A 20,295-nucleotide genomic window follows, 5' to 3' on the forward strand; every position below is an offset into this window, starting at 1 on the left:
ATGAATAACCTGAATTCACAAAGCACTTGTTTTGCTCACATACTACTAAAAACCGACATGGATAACATGCTCTGACTGCCTATGAGTATGGTTACCTTTAACAATTGCCCATAACTCCATTTATCTAGCTCATAAATGAAGCTGTATGTAATTTCATAGATATATATTCATATACAATAGTTACATATATTTGTGAGGGAGAAATTAAGGACTAAATGCTACTGAATTCAGTGATCAAAGCACAGGAAAAATGTACAATATTCTGTGTGTGTTTCTCTAACAACAACTGCCATGTTCATAAAATTATTGCTTTTTTCAGTATCAGCTGAAGCACTAATATGAATTACTTTATTTCAAAGATAAACATGTCTAGTTAACATCTTATTGTAAAATTGTATGTAAATGTAAGTTTTACAAATGAGAAAAGTTTTGTGTATGTTGGCTTCCTTGGGTTCATTATGGGTTTAACATTTACCTTTAATCATGGTTGGAGCATTCTGACCTTGTGTCGTTTGTTTATGGGGCTTTAGAGAATCTAGTATTCCAGTCAAGTGACCCTGGCAGCCAAGCAGGCTCAAGTTGGGGCACAAATCCAAAGTTTCCCAAAATAGTTCCATGGATGTTCACCAATATAAATTCAAATGTTAAAATCTGAGGCTGGCAGGACTCTGTTTCAATGGTTTCAGAGTTTAATATGAAAGCCAAAGTCCTTCTTTTGTGGTAGGTGCAGAAGATTTACCTTGAAAAGAGAAAATTTCCTCACTGCAGTAGCACAGGAAACTTGCACTGTATATTCTGAAAATATAATTACAAATCTGAGAGTAAATTCCTTATACTTATTGCATATTGAACATCATTACTTAATGTTTCTAAGCTCACTTAGCAGTAATTGGAGTTTACAGATGCTGCTCAAAAATGACTGCTGCTGCTGTTGTTGTCAAAGCAGTCGTGAAAGAAAATAAGTACCACCTGCCTTTAAATTGCACTAAAGGCATAAAGGGCTTTTCTAGAAGTAGACCAAGAACCTGGTGGGCCAGAAAAATAAGAATCAGCAGAGCTTGCTGTGTCTTGCCTTGTTAGCAGTGCTTTTCACAGAGGTGTTAACAGCTGCAATTCTGAAATGTGTTCTAATGTCATGAGCTTTTTCAGCAGACTTGCTGGAATTGTTAAAGGAAAATGCTTCTTAATGCTCTCATGACCTCTTAATTCCCTGGTCTGTTTTTAATGGAACTGGGTAATTCTCTTTGTTTTCCTTCCACCCCAGTGATAATATAAAAGAGGCTTTTTGACTTTTCAGATTCTAGGTCAAACTTTTCTCTTGTGGGGGAGGGAAGAATAGACTTCCCTCATTCAGAGTCCTTCTGGAAAATTCAATCTGATCAAAAAACCACTTAAATTTTCTCTTGGATTTGTAGTCAGCTTAGTTCTGTGTCGCGATACCAGGAGCAGAGCAGCAACATGCCACATTTACTCTGCTTTCACCAAGCCTCCAACTCCTCCAGTGCTGCAGTCTGGGTTAGAGGATTGCATGTAGCTTCCCCATGCATCTTCCCACAGCCATGGCAAGGCAGCACGGAAAGCCTTTCTCACGCAATGAATGTCAGGGAAGCCTGGCCATGAAAGACATAAAGATCTCCTTCCTCCTGGGCGCCCTGACAGGCATCCATCCAGAGCCTTGGGTGGGCTCAGGCGTGCTCCATCCCTCACACCAACGCGCTCCGCCGCCTTTCCCGCGCTGCCCATTCCGCACGGCAGCGGGAAGCCTTTGGCGCATCCCAGCTCCAGCCGCTGTGGGGAAGCCGCGGCTGTGGAGGAGGAGGAGCGCCTGTTGTGCCAGCAGCAGCGGCGGCGAGGGCGGAGGAGGAGCTCGGGCTGCTGTAGCGGAGCTGCTGCTGCTGCTGGCGCTGTCATCACCTCTCGGAGTGGCCCCGGGGAGAGGCTGCACAGGGAGAGGATCCTTCGCCCTGCTCCTCGCCGTGTCCCAGGTGAGTTTGGTGCCCTTTTGTCTCGTTGCGTGCCCATCCCCTGTGGGAGGAGCGGTGACCGGGGGAATGGATAGCAGCTTGGCAGGCAAGAGCCTGCACCGGGGCTTACTTAGCACCTTTTTGTGGATAACGATGGATTGAGGGTTTTAATCGTTATGTATCCTAAGTGCCAGTGGCTCTGATGGTGTTTGTGGTGTTTAATTTGCATTGCTTTCTGTCCCTTCTGTGTGCGAAGCAGAATGCTGAGAGTGCCTGAGGCTGCAGAGGTCGGGGTAGGCAGCGTGTGGCTGTGCCTGTCAGTCAGCTCTCCCTACCTGCCCATCCAAAACCAGCTAAAATGGGAGGAGATACTAAAACCTTTTTGCTTTCAAAACAAGAGAAGTGTATTTTACAGGGAGGTAGTACAATAGGTCTGTTATTGGCTGGTTTCCATGGGACAGGCCTTAACCCTGAGGTATAAATTCCGCTCAGTGATTTCTCAGTCATTGATTCTGTTTGCATAGAAGGTGAAATTCAAAAACCAAAACAACCCCTCCTCCCCCAAAAACAGCCCAAAACCTGTAAGCTTTCAAAATACACATGCTGACATAAGTACACTAACTGCTCTCTTGGGTCCCATTGGTCCAAAAGGATGGTTCTTGAAAGTAAGTTCTTGGTCCTGCTAACCGGGTGAAGACCTGCCACTAAACAGATAAGGACAGCACTATGAGACTCCTCCTTCACTCCTTGAAATCATTCCTGTTAAACAGAACATCCCATATCCCTGCTTAGTCAATCTTTCCCACACACTGCTGTGAACAGCACTTTCAGGAGCGTGGTGAGGTGGACTTGCCTTTCTCAGAAGTATTGATGTATTTTGTGTCAACAGCTACATGACTTCAAGCTTGGGGATGTTGCCCATGCAAAGCTGGATGGAGAACAATATCTTTCTGTCCTTTTCTTGCACACAAACTTAAGTACAAAATTTTATATGTATATATACAGCCCACATAAACCCTGGAAAAGTGGTCAGTGAAGGGAAGGAGGGAGGCACTGGTCTGACACTTTCTGTTCCGGTTAGAAGGACTGGCATTTGTGGATTCCCAGCCCCAACAAAAGGATGGGGAAAAAAAACCACCAAAACCCCAAAAGTATCACTGATGTAATTAAACAAAACTCTTAAGAACACAACTGTTTGGTTCCACAAGTACTCATTAGAAATACATGCTTATTTGAGTAAATAAGCACTTTTAAAAAGGAAAGGGAAAAAAGCAAAACTCTTAACTTAGAACACACTGAAAGTGTTTGCCTATGGCTCTGTATTCTTCCTCTGTGCCTTGGCCATGCCTCAGAGCCATTTCATATCAGAACAGCTCAAAATATGAGCTGTCACAATGACCTGTTGTCACACAAGGGTGTCACAACGGCCCTTGTCTTTGTTTATGGCACCAGTCATTCCCAAATATCAAATATTTCATTTTAAACTTGAGGCTTGATAATTGTGAGAATCATCTCTGACTTACTTCCAACAAGTAAGTTGTAATTTAGCCAGGATTTAGCCAGGCAGGAATTTCTTGGCCCTAAAATTCTGGCTTAACTGGTGTTTTATATGGCAAGAGCAATTGAAAAGATTTGAAGCAGTTTAGCTGATGGAGATTCTCTGCCAACCTTTGCTGTAACAGAGAACACTTTAAAGCCTTGTCTCCAGATATAGGTGTGCCCACCTTGCTGGCTCACACTTGTGAAACTACAGTAAATATTTGCATCAAAAAATATCTGACATACAAAACAGTGCACTGCCATATCTCTTGTTAGAATCTATGGGATAAGGAGTGGACCAGTTAGAGTGAGCAAATACAATGATAATTACCCACAAATTACTTGGATCTTGTTTCCCACTCTGAAAAGTATCTCCATGGGATATAATCAGTAAAAAAGAGCCATGTTTAATCAGGCTGCAAGCTGTGAAAAGTCCTGATCTTTATTCAAACAGGCATCTTCTCTGTTTTAGATATTCAGTCAATGTGTTTGTGACTATTGGCATCTAACAAACACATTCTGAAAATTCCTCTGAAAATCAGCCTGGATCAGTCAGGCTTAAGTTGGGGAAAAGTGTCCGCTCCTGAAGCTTTAGAAACCTCTTAGAGTTTTAGAAACTATAGTTGTTCTAATTTTATTAAATGGTTGCTTGCACTGCCACGTGTACAGGGCCTGTGACACTTCCAGAACTAATGGTCCTGCTAAGTGGTGCTGACAGCAAATAATCTTTATTATGTGCCGAAAAGAGGTACAAATAGATACAGATGTATTACAGCCATACTTTCAAGAAGGGACAAAGAGGTTAGCTGAGATCATCATAATTTTAAAACTCGGATTTAAAAAAAAAAAAATTGTAGTGCTTGAATTTGTAACCTTAATACTGTTCTTCTGCTAATTTCTTTCTCTTGTTCTTATGTACAGCATGCAGAGACACACAAACCCCATTAAATTTGTAACTGGGCTGTGAGGATTTTTTCACCTATCTGTGGGGAAAAGACAGCATCACTGAGAAGTCAGCCATTTGGAAAACAGTGATTATTTCCTTCTCTTTAACTTTTCCACCTTTCTTTCTCTCCTTAGGTTTGCAACAATGATAATGGAAGATGTTGGAAATGACAGTGAACATTCTGAACCATCAGTATGTGAGAGAAATGGCATGATTCCCATGCATGAGCAAAGTGAGGTAATTAACTAGGGTCTCAAAGTACAGTTCTAGTCAGAGGGAACCCTCCTTTTCCTTTCTCCTTTTTTAAGAATACAATTCTTAAAGTAAAAGGAACTTAAAAGTAAGCACATAGCATTGAGTGTATCTCATATAGATATCTGTATGGTACATCTTTATGCACATGGTGATCACATACATACAGTGACCACAGAATCCTGGGGTCAAATAAACAAATAAGTCCATGCTGAACCCTCATGAGATTTGTGTTCCAATTGTGACTCTGAGTAAGGCAAATATAAATATATATATAGAGAGAGAGGGAAGAGACAGAAAAATGATCGGAAATGTGGAACTATTACTGGAGAAGAGCCAAACCCCATTATAGGCAGAATTCCATGTCTACAGTGTGACAGTATGCTGACATGAATAATCTTATGGGAAGGTAGATGATTAACTTGTCAAAAATAATGCTGAAGTAAAGTGAGACACATATCCAAAAATGGTCAAAAAGTGCTTTGGCTATGAATATGGATAAGTAGATGTACCACTATAAGACAACAGCTTTAAGGAACTTCAAGGGAATAACTCCCAGGGTAGTATTTCTCTATCTCTACTTTGACTTACCAGCTTGAGCCTTCCAGCAATGGATCATGTGAGTAATGCTTGTACTGGCCAGCTGTGCTGTTTCTTTCATCTTTGTTTTGTTATTTTGCTTCAAGGCTTTGCAATAGAAGTTATTTAGGAGTTATATTAAAATCACTATCTCACTGGAATTATGCTAATCATTAACTATATTGTGAAATCCAGTCTGGAAGAACCATATGAAATTGTAGAAAATATTAATAAATGTTTAATTTTGTATTCCAGACAAGCTGAGCCTGGCCTGTTATTATTGTTTCTTCATCAAATATGCAAATATTGTTACTGCACAGGTGCTGTTTGTATTGGGACAGGAGCCCTGTCAGTTGCAGATAAAAAGGCAAATGTCCTGCAGCCTCTCACACACAGTCCTTTGTGCCATGCAAAAAACAAACACAGAACCAAAAATGCCAACCATACAACAAATCTGGACATTCCTGCAGTGGTTGTTTAGTTAACATAGTGATCTATGGCCACTGCATCTCAGCTGACTTCAGGTCTTGCACACTACTTCAGATATATACAGTGCCACTTCTGAGGGAGTCTCCTTGTTTTCATTCAGCAGGGACCAGCAGCAGATGCCAAAGGTGCTGATGGGAATATACAAACAGAAGAAACTGCTCTTCTGAACCACTGCATTCAGCAACCTCCAGAATCAACAGCAGGGTCTTCAACACCTGCAAGAACATGGAGGCAAATATTTGCTTGTCCTCCTCGGGGTTTATTGGCCCAAACAGTGACAAATGGTATGTAAGAGAGACAGAGTTTAATTGAAATGAGAAATGGCAAACTAAATACTTATTTCTCTGAATGGGATGATATCTGCCCATTGTCCTTGAAAATAATGGAGGGAAATAGCTGTGTTTTACTTACCATACCATTGTTCAAATGTTTTAGCCAGAAAAAAAAAGATGAAACAAAGGTTTGAATGTACAGGTTTTGTTTCTCTAGTCTCTCCTGTGTGTTTACTGTGGTAGCTATGTTTTTGCACTGCAAACTGTTTTTATCAGAAGAAAGACCTCCTAATTTTTGTCTTGATAGTTTGTCCTTAATACCCCAGGCTTGCAAAGCCAAGAGTCCTCACTACAAGGCAAACTGACCCATTTTGTTTAGAAATTGTCCTAAACTGAAAGCTCCTAAAAGAGATGCCTGACTAACCAGTTATTTAAGATTTTTCCTAACAAAAGACATTTTGTGTGTCTTTGGCTGCTTCCACAACCACTTGGAATTCTTAGGCTTTTATGTTTGGAAATCTAGTGGTCTCCCCTTTGCCACCTGTCACTCTCAATTAAGATTAAGAAAAATCTGAAGATGCAGTACAATTATTCAACATGTTTTTTCCTTCAGTCTTCTGCTTTTATACGTGTGCATGCCTTTTCTTGTTGGACAACTGTAGGAACAGATTTGTGAACCTTGAAAGAGCATAATGGTTTCACATATTTTATAATATTTTCACTTTCTCATAATATTTTTCAGGATTTTTTTCCTCTCTATATTATCCTGCTTTGATTGCTGTATTATGGGAAATATCTGTACTCAGACGTTCAGAGATATGACCCTCTTCAGAATTCTTTTCCTTTCCCAGGGATAACAATGTATTGCACAAACACATTCAGCCAAAAAATTATGCTTCAATTCTTTTAAAAATTATACTGAAGCTGCAGTCATCAGCTTGAAGATATGCCAGACTGTTCAGCAGCAGATTTTACTGTGGTTCTGAAGTAACTGAAGGAAGATAAGCAAATGCAAGATAAGTTAGTGAAAGTGTTTGCTTTAAGTTTGGAACCTCTGAAGTGCTTTTCACAGCACACCAAGGCTCACTAAATTAATTTTCATCTCTAATGATGTTCTTGTTACAAATTTTAAAGTATTTCAGCATCTATAAGATTAGACCTTCAGTTTAGGGACCATCAAAGATTAATTGCACTGTTACGATTAAACTAATTTTTAAGGTAGGTAATTTTATTTCTAAAAGTCATTGTAACTATTTTCTGTAATAGAAAAACAAATGTGATATAACAGCAGAGTTGTTTCTGAGAGATGATTAAATATTAATTATTTCTTGTTCTGTTCCAGTTGCATTTGTGGTCCTGGTTTGGGCCGTGGTTTGGTCCATAACTGGGGCTGAGTGTCTCCCAGGTGGAAATCTGTTTGGAATTCTGTTTCTTTATTTCTTTGCTGTCATTGGAGGTAAAATTTTTGGATTCATTAAAATACGAACACTCCCCCCTCTCCCTGCTCTTCTGGGTAAGATATTCTTCCTTCTTTTTTTCCTGCATATTTTGTGTTGTTTAAACCATCAAGCAGTACCAGTATGGTAGACATGTTTGGATTGGGAACAAACTATGTCACACTCAAAATCTGTATCTTTTCCAAATGACTTTTTCTGATCCTCTTTGGAAAGGTGCAAAATTCCCCATCCTGGCTCAGCTGAAATTGTTTCTAAGGCTCTCTTCTAATTCTTTGTGGGTCTGAGAACTGTATGCCTACAGACTCAGTTTATTGTCCTTCCGACCCTTCTGTCACAGTTATTTGAAATTTGGGTTTCATAACACCAAAAAGGAATCTTAATCCAGACATCATTTTACAGTAGTATAGTAATTTCATTGCAAAATCATTGCTGAGCTCTCTCATTAGTATCTCACACAATGGAAATGTTTCCCAAAGAAAACATTACAGGAATTCCATACTACTGGTAGTCCAGAGGATTTCTTTCTTCTTCACAGGAGCTCCATGCACAGCTCTGTCCAGGCAGTGTGTGCATTCTTGCATTGCTTCATTTCACCAGAGAGAAAAAAATTCAAATGAGAGGGAGGCAAGTTTTGCATATGGCCTGCATGCCTGCAACAATATGAACACGGAATGTCGCATGCAGGGTGTCTGCCCTTTCTAAGTAAATACACCCCAGAAACAAAGAAAACTATTCCTGTCTATTTGGATTCTGTTTCTTTGGGAATTTTTTAATTACGTCTGGATCTAGAAGTTATGAGTTGAGCATTAAACTGCTTGTCAGACAAGTAATACTGGACAACAGAAACTTCAGCATGACAGCACATGTCTGTTGAGTTATTCAGGACAGAGTTCATTGTTCTGACCCCAGTCTTGAGGAAAATTGGAGAAATCTATGATTCAGAAGACAAGATAGACAATGTTTTTGAATGTTCTGTTTTTACATTAAAAATACTTTTGCACTTTTACATGCCTTTAGCCCACTACTGCTTGGTGCAGTAGGGTGTAAGGTGGCTGGCTGAGCACTTAAGCAACATTTATAGTGACCCTCTGTCTTTCTGAAACAACCACATAGTATATTTCAGGTGCACATTGCAGAGGGGTTTCTGCGGCAGGCAACTTGGAGCAGATGGGTGAAGATATCCTTTGAGCTGGACATTTTTGCTTTGTTAAGTAGATTTCTAGCTCAGGGAAGCTGCAGTGACTTGGACCTCATGCAAACGTTGCAAAGAGCATGTGATAGCAATGCTAGCCTGATGTAATTGTCATGAGGTACCACAGATTAAATATGACACTGGTTTTTTCCGGGAGGTGGTGGAAAGAACAATGTCTGAAAGTTTAGTGTCCTGGGACAAATCAAATTCACAGTCAAGGCTCACACCAAGCTAGGACCAACCTGAGCACAGTGATTTGTTTACTTTTTGTCCTTTTTTTTGTTTCCTGTTTCCGAACATGACTAATATAAAATTATGCCACAAAAATGTATCTTTGAATCATCAGGACTCACAGTGAGTCTCTGTAGATCTATATTTAAAGTCAACTTTTCCTGTACTTTTCCATACCATTCCAGAGCTATGACTTCAATAGCTTTGAAGGAAGTCTTTGATTTGACAGTTTTACTAATATTTGCAAAAGGTTATATGTTGCAAGTAGCTCAAATAGAGGATAAGACAAAATTTCTAATTTCCCTTCCCCTTTTTGTCCCTTCTTTGTGTAAGAGTCTCATTGCCAGAGCACTTTAAAATGTCTAAGCTAGTCCATGGTGAGCTGGTTGAGATTATATTTCCCAATGAATGCAGCATTATGGTTACTGTGATGTCTGCATTTCTTACACCTAAGAGGATTTTTAACAATTCCCAGCTTCTGAGATAAATACACAATATTAGATGATCTTCCTATTTCTGTGTTAAAGCAAGGTAAAAGGAAAAAAATCTTTAAGGATGCAGAGGTGTCTTTGCTTATGGTAAGTATGACATGCACCTGGTGAACAAAGCTGAATTCTTTTGACTTAGACTAAAGCTGAGTATTAGCATCCTGCTGATTTTTTAACTGGTGACCTGCTGTGTTCTTAGGCCACTTTCGCTGCTTTAAATGTGTTTATCTCTTTTCGTACCTCAGTCCCATTGTTAAAATAGGGCTAATGATTCAGAATACTAATTGTTTCTTTTTCTCTCATAAATACATTATATGTTGTCTGTTTTTAAGAGTGCTATGCAAGCTTTTCTCGTGCAATAGAAAAAGAAAGTCATTTGACAAGAGCATATTTGCTTTCCCTGAAGGCATGCTACTTGCTGGTTTCTTAATCAGAAATACCCCATACATCAGTGACTTTGTCCAGATAAACCTGCGCTGGTCTGCAGCACTGAGGAATATTGCCCTTTCCATTATCTTGACCCGAGCAGGACTCGGCCTGGATGCAAAGGTATGGCACCAGCCATTTGTGTGAGGCAGAGTATACAACAATTAGCAAAAAACCCTGAGTAATTGGTTCCTTTAAAAATATTGAACTGCTTAGTCTTGGAGCATCTGCAAATTAGATCATTACAGAAAGCATAGTTTCTATTGTGTAATTATATGTATGTTAATATTGGCAATTGGACTTGTACAGTAGGCAAGCAATCCAAAAAATACTTGCGTAAAACTGGTTTTATGATTATTTTCATTTCCTGAATTTTGTGAGCAGAACAAATTGAGGATGTGTGCTCCGTCATGGTCTGTCAGGAAGAGTTTGCACTTCTGATAAACTCCCTGTTAGTTTACACTGATAAACTAAAGTAATGGAATGGATCCCCACTCCTTGAAAGAGAATGTTTTTGTGTGGTCAGAAATCCAAAAAATCCAACCAACCAAAAAAGTGTAAACCCTCTGTGACTTTTTTACTTTTTAAAAAATCATTGCCATTTTAATGCAAATATGTTAATTGCAAAGATGAGTCCTCTTGCACTACTGAAAGAATGATTCACATCACAATGAAGCCCATAGCAGTCCTATGAACAAAATATAGTTTCTGCACCCTGTGAAATACAATATTCCATAAATTGATGAAGGCAAGGTTTTGCTTATTCAAAACGAGCTGGCTGAAGTAAAGCTGAACCATATTGGCCCCTACCTGCCCAAGGAACCACTTAGAGTTTATATAAAACTTAGGTAAAGTATGGGTAGTTTAGAACATCTAAACTGCTATTTTGTAACCAAGAAAACCTAGAGAGTTGCCAATGCTTCAGTTATTTAGGAAAATAAGGTTTTTTCAATCTTGAAAAATGTCTGTTTTCCTATATTATTTTCATCTTATTTTCCAAGGCATTGAAGGTTGTTATGACCAGGTGTGTTGCTAAACACAGCTTGGTTCTGTGAGATTGCATTTTTTTCTATTTCATGACAACTGTTCATGCTGAGGGAACTTCATTTTTGACTCATTTTTCTTCTATGTGGTAATGAAACTGTCATTTGGACTCTGTATGGCAATGCTTTGATGCAGTTACAACTGTTGCTCATGTAATTGAAACTGTAAAGAAAAAGATGTCAGTTTCTCTGCTCAGTCCTGATTATGCTGGGATAAACTGGACTGGTAAAAAGTAGAACTCGTTGGTTTTGTTTTTATTTTTTTAAATTCCATGTCAAAATTAGGGACCTGTCGTAGCAGACTCATGTTTCTCACTTAACTATTACAGACAGCTGTTACAAGCAAATATGCCATCTTAGAATTTTTTTTTAACTTGCTGAGCCAAAAGGAGCTTAATCTCTGAATATCAAGTGAGAGGCATCTGAAAGATGCTTGGTTCCTTGTGCCAAGTTTATGTAGTTCTGCAACTTTTCATTATTTGTTCATAGATTTTGGAATTATTTTGCGGGGGTGCTCATGCAGCTTCTGGGATTATAGCAAAATCTTTTGTGGATGGAGCAAATAACAAGAAGCCAAACAGGATTTTCTGTCACTCCTTCCCGTGACATGCAGGAACCTTGTCAAACCTAGTCACTGCCACACTTGAAATTATATAGCCAAGTCCAGTTGGGCTTGGGCCTCTCTCTGGCTTAGGCCATGTCACGTCCTATAGTGCAGGTCAGACAGGACTCTTTAATAAGCTGTATCAGATTGTGAATGTTTTTCCTCTCTGTAAAGCCAAGGGAACTGACACTATTGTGCCTGTGTTATTGCAGGCTCTTAAGAAGCTCAAAGCTGTGTGTTTACGGCTTGCTTTCGGACCGTGCCTCTCAGAAACATGCACAGCTGCTGTCCTTGCCTACTTGTTCCTGCATTTGCCATGGCAATGGGGATTTATATTAGGGTAATGTACTGCCTTTTCTCCTGTGTGACAAAAGTGCCTCTTTTCAGGCTGCAGCTAAATGATCCAAATGTGGCTAGTTCTCTGTGCCAAGCAGAGACCTCAGTTCCATGCCAATTGGGAAGCTGTGCTTAGCCCCTGAGGTCTTTGGCTTACCATTTATGTCTGGCTCTGTGGCTAATTTAAAGGTCATATTTTCAGGCTGCGGAGGAGTACTTGCATCATTACTCTTCTGTGTTTGTGACCTGAGCACTTGGAAGAAGGATGGTGCAATCCCTGAGTTTTGAACCACAAGACAGGGGGCTTTTAGGGACAGAAAATTATACGACAGTTTGGAGAATCTTCATACTGGAATTCAGAACTTCCTCGCAGAGAGAAGCACATAAGACAGCCCTCCTGACACGAGTCAAGGATAAGGATATGGCATGTTATATTCTAGAGTAATATCCTTGAAGAGAAGACCTTTTCCATCTAGTTCTATCTAAATTGGTGGACTTGGTCCAGACCTATATACTGGAACAAGATGTGTGAACTCCTCTGACACACACTGAATTTTATGAGAAGGAACTGGGCTGCTGAGTCATAAGCATGTCTAGACCAGGTTTCTAAATGGGACAATCAAGGCATGTGTCAGGGAGCATAACTGGCCTGCAGTGTAGACTCCAGTTTTAGCCTGTGGAGCCCTCTACTTTTAATGTTATTAAGTTGAGCAGAAAGTAAGAGCTGACTGCAGATCTGCTCAGAAATATCCCTGCTTGTAATTAGAGGGGAAAGGTTAGGAAAAATACCTTACATAAAGGTCTATTTATTTATACTTCAAAAGAATTCAGGTCAGAACATTCTGAAGGTTTTTAGTTCAGTGCATTCTTTTTGAGACGCTGAACCTATGTGTTTTCAGTTTTGTTCTAGGTGCAGTCTCCCCTGCTGTGGTGGTTCCCTCAATGCTGATTTTACAAGCTGGGGGATATGGGGTGGAGAAAGGTGTCCCAACTTTGCTAATGGCAGCTGGCAGCATTGATGACATTCTGGCTATCACAGGCTTCAACACTTGCCTTGGGATGGCTTTCTCCTCTGGTATGCTGGTTAATCTGTACATGATGAAATGCAGAACTGTGATATTTTGAAGAATGTGTGCTCTGCTATGGCTGACTGGTTTGTAACGTAATAGCATCTCCTTGTAAAATTCACATATAGCCTTGACTACTGAGATGGAAATTACCCAAGTTCAAAAGTTGGTGTAACATTGTCAGCTCTGAGTTGTGGGTCATAACAACTTCCAGAGAACATTTTTCCCTGACTGCTCCCTTAGCTGCCAAGTCTGGTCCCTGCATGCCCAACATAATGCTTTGAAATTTCACTGGGTTTGGCAATGTTCTTGCAGTGGCTCTTTCTCTGACTTCTCTTGGGCACCTTCTTGGCATGAGCTTCCAAAGAAAGTTGCACCATCCAGTTCTTTCTGGCCCATAGGTTCCCTCCTGAACTCCTTTGCCCCAAATAATTTAAAGTAATTAATTCCACTGTCCTGGAATCACCGTCATAGGTCCAGAGTGTGGTTTGAGTGAAGGGTCTGTATATGGCTTACTGAACGTGTTTTTCTTTTGCCAAGTAGGTTCTACTCTGTACAATGTGCTCCGTGGAGTGCTGGAGGTTGCTGTTGGCATAGCAGCTGGGGGAATTCTGGGAATGTTTATTCGATATTTCCCAAGCCACGATCAGGTAAAAACCCAGTAAAAAACCCAGAAAACAAAACCCCCAAAAAACCTCACCTTTTTGTAATAAAGAGATTCTTTGCTAAGGGATTATTTTCTTTAGTTATTAATTTCCAAGCTTCCTGTGAAGCTGGTTTTGGGGAAAGCTTTTTACAGTGCTAGCAGCTTCCAGATTGCAAAACTTATCAAGGAAGGATGTGTTTTATAGGTGATTACTTACCTACTGCACCAATAAATGATCTCATAGTCTTTCCTGATGGAAGTTTGGAGCCCAGCTCACCATCCTGCTCTCATTGAAGGTAGTGGAAATGTCCACATGTAAAGGAGGAAGGGTCTGATACCCATTTCAGACAGTAGAATGATAATTTATTAGATCGGTGTGTGACACATTTACTTCAAGATGTATCCAGTAGACCTAAGATTAAAAATTAATAAAGCAGATGTATTGGAGGTTTTAAGTGATTGATCATATCATTAGCATTAATTAGAATGTGTTACTTCCCATAAAAACTACATTTATAGAAAGTGGTAAATGAATTTTCTGTCAAGGGGCAATTAAATGAACAGAAAATTGTGGAAGCAAGTTGATGCATTCCAGACTACTGAAGTCAGTATTCAGAGCATCTATGACCCTTAGTGGCACAAAATCTTTTCTTATTCAGTAATGTCAGAAGTGGGATACAAGAGCTAAACAGTCAGATAGAAATGAGGAACAATGGTAGATAACTGTCTGCTGTGAGACTGAATTAAATAAAACTAGATTGTTCCTGGCAAATGTTTGACTTGTCCTTAAAAACATCTGGTGGCAAAGGTTTCACCTTTTGTTGGATAAACTGTTGTAGTACTTGGCTGCACAGGTAGAAAATTGTGCTATTGCAGGGTTGAGGCAGAGCTGCTAGAACAGAGCATCATGTTCCTGGTGATAAAAAAAGACTGTTGGCAATAAGATTTTGGATGGGCAGAGGAAAGAAAACATAACGTTTTCAGAATTTGTATTCTTAGGAATTAATATCCAAAAAATATCCTCAATCCAACTGAGCAGTTCAAGTCTCGCTTGAAAGCTTTGATTCCTTTTAAATGATTAACTTTTCTTTTTCTTTTAAAGTTCTTATTTTCAGAATTAATAGGAGTAAATTTTTCACTCCATTTCTGAAAGAAATTTAATTTTTGTTTGTCTGTTTCCTTGGCTACAGGCATCTTTGGCATGGAAGAGATCGTATTTTGTACTTGGACTGTCCATGTTTGCTGTTTTTGGTAGCATCTACTTTGGCTTCCCTGGATCTGGAGGGCTCTGCACATTAGTCTTAGCTTTTGTTGCAGGTGTGGGATGGTCTGATGAAAAGGTAAATATTTACATAAGAAGCATCTAAAGTCTAGAGTCTACATAAGAACATCTAAAGAAGTGTCTAAAGTCTGGTGAATGTACAGCCTGATAGGAGCTTCAATTTCTGTCAGGAGTGGTAATGGTGTATTTGTGAAGCACTAAAGGGTATACAGATTTAAAAAACAAACAAACAAAAAAACCCCACCAACCCAAGCAGCACATATTACATTTATTTTGGGAGTCTTTAGCATTTACCATACCAGAAAGTTACCATGTATGTCAGTAGATATCAATACAGAGCCTGGTATACTGATAAAGAAATGCTCAGCCTTTCTTAGATATCTTAAGCTATATGAAGGAGACTTAGTTGTGAAGGCCCTTGACAGTAGCAATCCAAAGCTTTCATTCCCAGCTCTGTGAGTGTCTGTACACAGTCACTGTATGGTAAAATTTACAAATGGGTGTCCAAGGTACAGTTGTGGACATGGCCTGAATACCCTGAGGGTTTGTTCCGTGTGGTTTGGAGGGGGTGAAATGAAAAGCAGTGATTAACTCTCCTCTCTCATCTTTCCCAAATCCCAGCCAGTGTAAATTGGATAAATTAGAGAGCAGGGTGCACACAATAAATGATGATGTAAGGCCATAAAAAACCATACAAAAGACTGCTTTTTAGTCACTTTCTCTTAGGTACTAAGCCTACTTCATCTTACTGCTGCTGCCCCACTGCATTTCTGTACCTTGCTGTGTCTTACTGCCTCTTTTGTTTGGTACCATCTACATTTACTGTTTTGAGGGCATCTTTCCCCACAGCTGTAGCTTTGTGACATTCAGTAAGAAAAGGGGAAGGACCAGGTATAACAGAGTCCATTATATTATCCCCACCTAGACTCTGATTTCACTAAGATCTCAAGGTCTGTTGTAAAAATGAAAAGAAACTATGACTGTGCAGTTTTAAAGAATGAAAAACTCTTCTTGGGACTTAATTAGTTAAGGACATTACAACTGATCAAGCTCTCTCTATTGAAAAGCTTTAAAACCATTTCAGTAGGAAGGACCTTGAAACAATATATGCAGTCTCTAAAGGCTTAGTTTAGATTCCTTTGATCTGTGAATGAAGCTTCTTGGCCTTAAATATATTGATGTCAAATGCCTTAGCTTTTTTTTCTCAGATAGAGCCAGACACGTCTGCATACTGTGTACTCAGCATATTACCAAGGATTTCCTGAGCTTCTCAAAGACCACTGCCTCCCACTGTCTGTGGTGGAAGGCACTTGGCAAACACTGTCTACAGAGAACAGTGAACATTGTACCTATTCCTGGAACAGTTAAATGGGCAGTAAACAGGCTGAAACCTGTAAAGAGGGGATTTCTGGGGCCTTTTTTTTGTTTTTTGTGGGTTTTTTAAAATTTATTTTTATTTTTATTTTGCCAGAAATGAAAAGGGTGAAATAACAAAGAAAAATTAGGCTAATGATGTTTAGAAGTATGCATATTTACACCTCATCTTCTTTAAGGTTACAGAAGTTTTTGTATGACAGTAACCTACTATTCCATTGACTGAAGAGCAAGAAGTGTTGCAGGATCAGTCCCAAAGAGAACACCAAGGACAGGACATGTCTAGGCCCTGGACTGATTATTAAGTAACAGAGCACTGCACTTATTTTTTCTACACACTCCAGCTTAAAGGTTCATTTGCTATTGTAGAACCTACTTAATTAAAAAAACAAGTGCTATTTGGTAAATTGTTTGTACCTTTTCATGTAAGTGGAAGATTCCTGTTTATCCTGGCAGCAGTTGTTTTAGGAAAATTGTGTAAAGTTCAAACACGAGGAGAAAAGACGGCTTTGCCTTTGTACAGTACGTTGCAGTGGGAAGTTCAGCACTTGTTACTGGTATGTGATTTCAGACTTGCTCAGACTAACTTTTTCTGCTGACATGGAGAGGCCTCTGACTGAGTGCAGCATAAGCAGAGTTAGGTCATGACTGGAACTTGGGAGAGTCTGACTGCACAGCTACAAATGGAGGAACATGTTTAAGCATGTTGTTCCCAGCAGCTCAGAAACTTCATGCCAAAGCTGTTGAAATGACATCTTTCTAAATATTGAAAATCAACAATGCTTTATTTACCTCCTCTTGTCTGAAAACTGCTGTTACTGTTCAAACACAGGTGCTTTTATTTCTCCTTTAAAGACATCAAACATTTATTTACTAGGAGAGCTAGACACAGTCTGACCTTCAAAAGGTGTGCAACTGATTTTGAATCTTTTAGTATTAGCTTAGAGAAGGAGAAGGAATTCTGAACAATCTTTATGAAATATTTTCACTTTGTCCTATGATTACTGTTGTGTCTACTTGGCCATCTTTTTGTGAATTTACAGATTAGTTTTGTTTTCATTTTAGAGGGAAGTAGAAAAAATTGTGGCGGTTGCATGGAATATCTTTCAGCCTTTTCTTTTTGGTTTAATTGGAGCAGAAGTATCTGTTACATCCCTTAGGCCTGAAACTGTTGGTAAGATCATTCACAAATTATCCAGCTTTCATTACTGGCTTTGAAAGAATCTCTATAAAGAAATCTAAAACATAACAGACTATGACTGACCCAAAAAACTAAAAATCCCAACAGCACCTGTGCACCAAAGTACTGAGAAGTGTTTGTCTGTTGCAGGGTTCTGTGTTGCTATATTAGGCATTGCCCTAGTTGTGCGAATCATAGCAACATTCCTGATGGTGTCTTTTGCTGGATTTAATTTCAAGGAGAAGGTATTTGTCTCACTGGCATGGATTCCCAAAGCCACTGTCCAGGTAAACAATCCAACCCCACTTTCATTCCAGGCTAAATCTATTTTCCTTAGCAAAGCTCCCTGTAACTAGCACAGCAGTAAACAGGGAAAGGTTCAGGCTTAATGACAGCAGAGTGTAGTTTATTGACAGTTCATATTCTAAAAAACTCTAAGTCTTCTTGAAAAGTGTGTGGAGAAACTTTTATATGCAAGTGTTTTGCTTGTATCCTGGATTTGCTCTTAATAATGACAGTGAATTGTACATATACCACAGGAAGTTTAACAATTTCTCAGCCATTGCTGATAATTGTGCCTTCACATACAGATTCTGAGTACCCTCAAAACAAAGGTATTTCCCTCTTACACATGAAGTGTCTGCAAGGACAGTCCCATGAGAGACCCAGAATGGTTTTCAGTTTGTGATCATTTTGGTAAGGAGGAGTATGAGAGCCATATTAATAGAGATGCCTCAGGCTGGCTACATTCCTGCACCTTTCTTTCAGTCATTGTCAAGTCATTTAGACTTTGCCTCAATAGCATGATTACTTGCAAACAAAAGTTAATAATCAGAACAGGCAAGGCTTATTACATGGTTAGTGAATTAAATTTTCAGAAGGTGATACTAGTTGACTATTGTCAGGATACATTCTCAAAGTGTGGCATTTTAACAGCTGCAATACACAATATACTGGCCCGTTGCATTAATCACACATTCTCCAGAAATGTGGATCAAATGGCAGCTAAAAAATGCTCTTCACAGGAGGAAACCACCCAGATAAACTCATTAGCTTAGGAAATTCCAAGTGTAGCCAAGTGAAAATTGCTCTCATAGGTGTAATATAATGCTTACAGCTATGTACAGCCAAGAAATGAATGGGTTGAATGTACTAAAAATGTGAAATTTATGTGAAATGTTGACTGATGGTAGGTCCCCTTTTTTCCTCATTCAGTGCTAAAGATCATTTGCTCCATCTCAGAAGTGTTTTCTTCCCTGCAGGCTGCAATAGGTTCTCTTGCCCTGGATACAGCAAGACGACATCAAGATGAGCAACTGGAAAAGTATGGAATGGATGTACTGACAGTGGCTTTCTTGGCTATCTTGATCACTGCTCCAGTTGGAGCCCTGGTTATTGGCTTGGCAGGGCCCAGACTTTTGCAGAAGGTTCAGACAAATAGCAAGGAGGACGAGGAAGGTGCTGAGGTTGGAGAAGAGGCAGAGGCCTGTGAACCTTCGTAAGACAGACAACTACAGCAGTCTGGTCCTTCAACCCTGACACTTCTGTTGAGTAAACACGGCATGTCTCTAATCTTGCTGGAGGAAACTAAAGCTATCAGTTACCCCTGCTATTTTTAAAGCAGCCCTGGTGGAGTTCTATAAAATATTTTTATGTGATGATGGTGCCTTGAGTTGAAATAGCTGAAAATACAGTGAATAAGATGACCTGGCAGTGAGTCACTGAGAAGTTAGCAGTCAACAGTTACTTGAAATGTGTGGGTGGTGAGGCCAGGGAGAGGGTCAGAATTGTTCAGGCATGGAACAGAGTCGAGTCATGAGGTGGAATATAAACAGAAGAAAATGGAGAGTAATGTGAATAACTTCTTGATGGTTGAAATTGGACTATGAGATGGCAAGTTCAACAACTCAAAGAAAGCAACTTCCAAGTAAGAGACTGCTGACATACAGTGAACGAATCCTGCCGTTGGTTGGTGATTCCGTCTCCTTTTTGTGTTCCAAAATTTGCCTTTTCCTATTGCTATTCTTCCTCACAGCTGATGCAAAGCTGATCCTTTGTGCCTTCAGGGGACTGTCAGCTCTGGTCATAGCAAGGATCACCAAGTGGTACTTACATGCTCAAAGAGACAGTTGGGGCCATCATGGACTGTGGTAATACAGGTGTTGGTGCTGGCAGAAAAAAGGACGGAGCTTGAAAACGGGATGAGGGTTGTGGGATGGCTATAAGGACTGGGAGAGAGTTGTATGGGATTGGGATGGCTGCTTCTTTTCCTGTGTACCTCAGCCTTCACACAGCATGATGTCAAGGGAGAGATGCTGTCCCACAGCCCGGAGTAACCTCTGTTGATCAAAATCCTCCTCTTGCCTGTTAGCTGTGGTACCTCTTGACACATACCAACAAATCTGTCTTCCTCTGCTACATTTTGTACTAGCAACTAGCTTTAAGTAAGTTGTTACTAAGTCCATCCTGAGGCATGGGGTCAGTACAGCATCCCTCAGAAACTGGAAGTTACTTTGTTATTTTTTGGAAACACTATTAGATTGTGCCTGTAAGTGAAGTGGACAACACCCTCCTGCTGATTTCTACACTACAGTTCACTGAATTCATTTTACAGGACACTGTGTATAACACATTTGATGTGTCTAGATTTTGGCATTAGTAAGAACTAATCATTTCTATTTCAGCTTTTACATTTTCAATATGCAAAACAAAAAATGTACAAAAATACTTTTAACTACTTAAATGGTTCTGATGTTGACACAGTACTATTTGCAGAGTGTCATACACCTCTGCATATAGATGAGCTGTATACAGCTCAATATGCATCCCTGTGCAAAAGCCTTCCTCTACGAGCAAAAAGAAAGCTTCCTGAGTAATACTTAAAGTTCATGGCCTGTATTTCCAGCACAGTGATAAAAATACCAGGAA

General features: G+C 39.7%; 1 protein-coding gene across 3 annotated transcripts; it reads left to right on the forward strand.

Moving 5' to 3' along the window:
- LOC146437877 (sodium/hydrogen exchanger 9B2-like) lies at positions 1-19,025 on the forward strand. Of its 3 annotated transcripts, none has more exons than XM_085057907.1 (12): positions 1-1,985; positions 4,584-4,686; positions 5,870-6,053; positions 7,384-7,554; positions 9,816-9,958; positions 11,695-11,822; positions 12,718-12,893; positions 13,429-13,535; positions 14,722-14,871; positions 17,253-17,361; positions 17,518-17,654; positions 18,630-19,025. In XM_085057907.1, exons 2-12 carry the CDS (start codon positions 4,594-4,596, stop codon positions 18,867-18,869), a joined length of 1,638 nt encoding a protein of 545 aa, XP_084914033.1. In that variant the 5' UTR covers positions 1-1,985; positions 4,584-4,593; the 3' UTR covers positions 18,870-19,025. The 3 variants fall into 3 exon arrangements, with proteins under 3 accessions (XP_084914033.1, XP_084914035.1, XP_084914034.1); XM_085057909.1 differs by having other exon boundaries at positions 7,384-7,497; XM_085057908.1 differs by having other exon boundaries at positions 5,873-6,053.
- The last annotated feature ends 1,270 nt before the right edge of the window (positions 19,026-20,295 follow it).

The sequence above is a fragment of the Lichenostomus cassidix genome, chromosome 4, assembly GCF_008360975.1.
Source record: "Lichenostomus cassidix isolate B80296 chromosome 4, HeHo_3.0, whole genome shotgun sequence".
In the NCBI taxonomy this organism is placed as follows: Eukaryota; Metazoa; Chordata; class Aves; order Passeriformes; family Meliphagidae; genus Lichenostomus; species Lichenostomus cassidix.

What these genes read in the sequence shown, in the direction of transcription:
- LOC146437877 (XM_085057907.1), top strand. Translation starts at nt 4,594, where the DNA reads ATGATAATGGAAGATGTTGGAAATGACAGTGAACATTCTGAACCATCA. An exon ending in TGGGATGGCTTTCTCCTCTG is followed by an intron (nt 12,894 to 13,428) that starts GTATGCTGGTTA and finishes TTTGCCAAGTAG; the next exon opens with GTTCTACTCTGTACAATGTG. An exon ending in TTCCCAAAGCCACTGTCCAG is followed by an intron (nt 17,655 to 18,629) that starts GTAAACAATCCA and finishes TCTTCCCTGCAG; the next exon opens with GCTGCAATAGGTTCTCTTGC.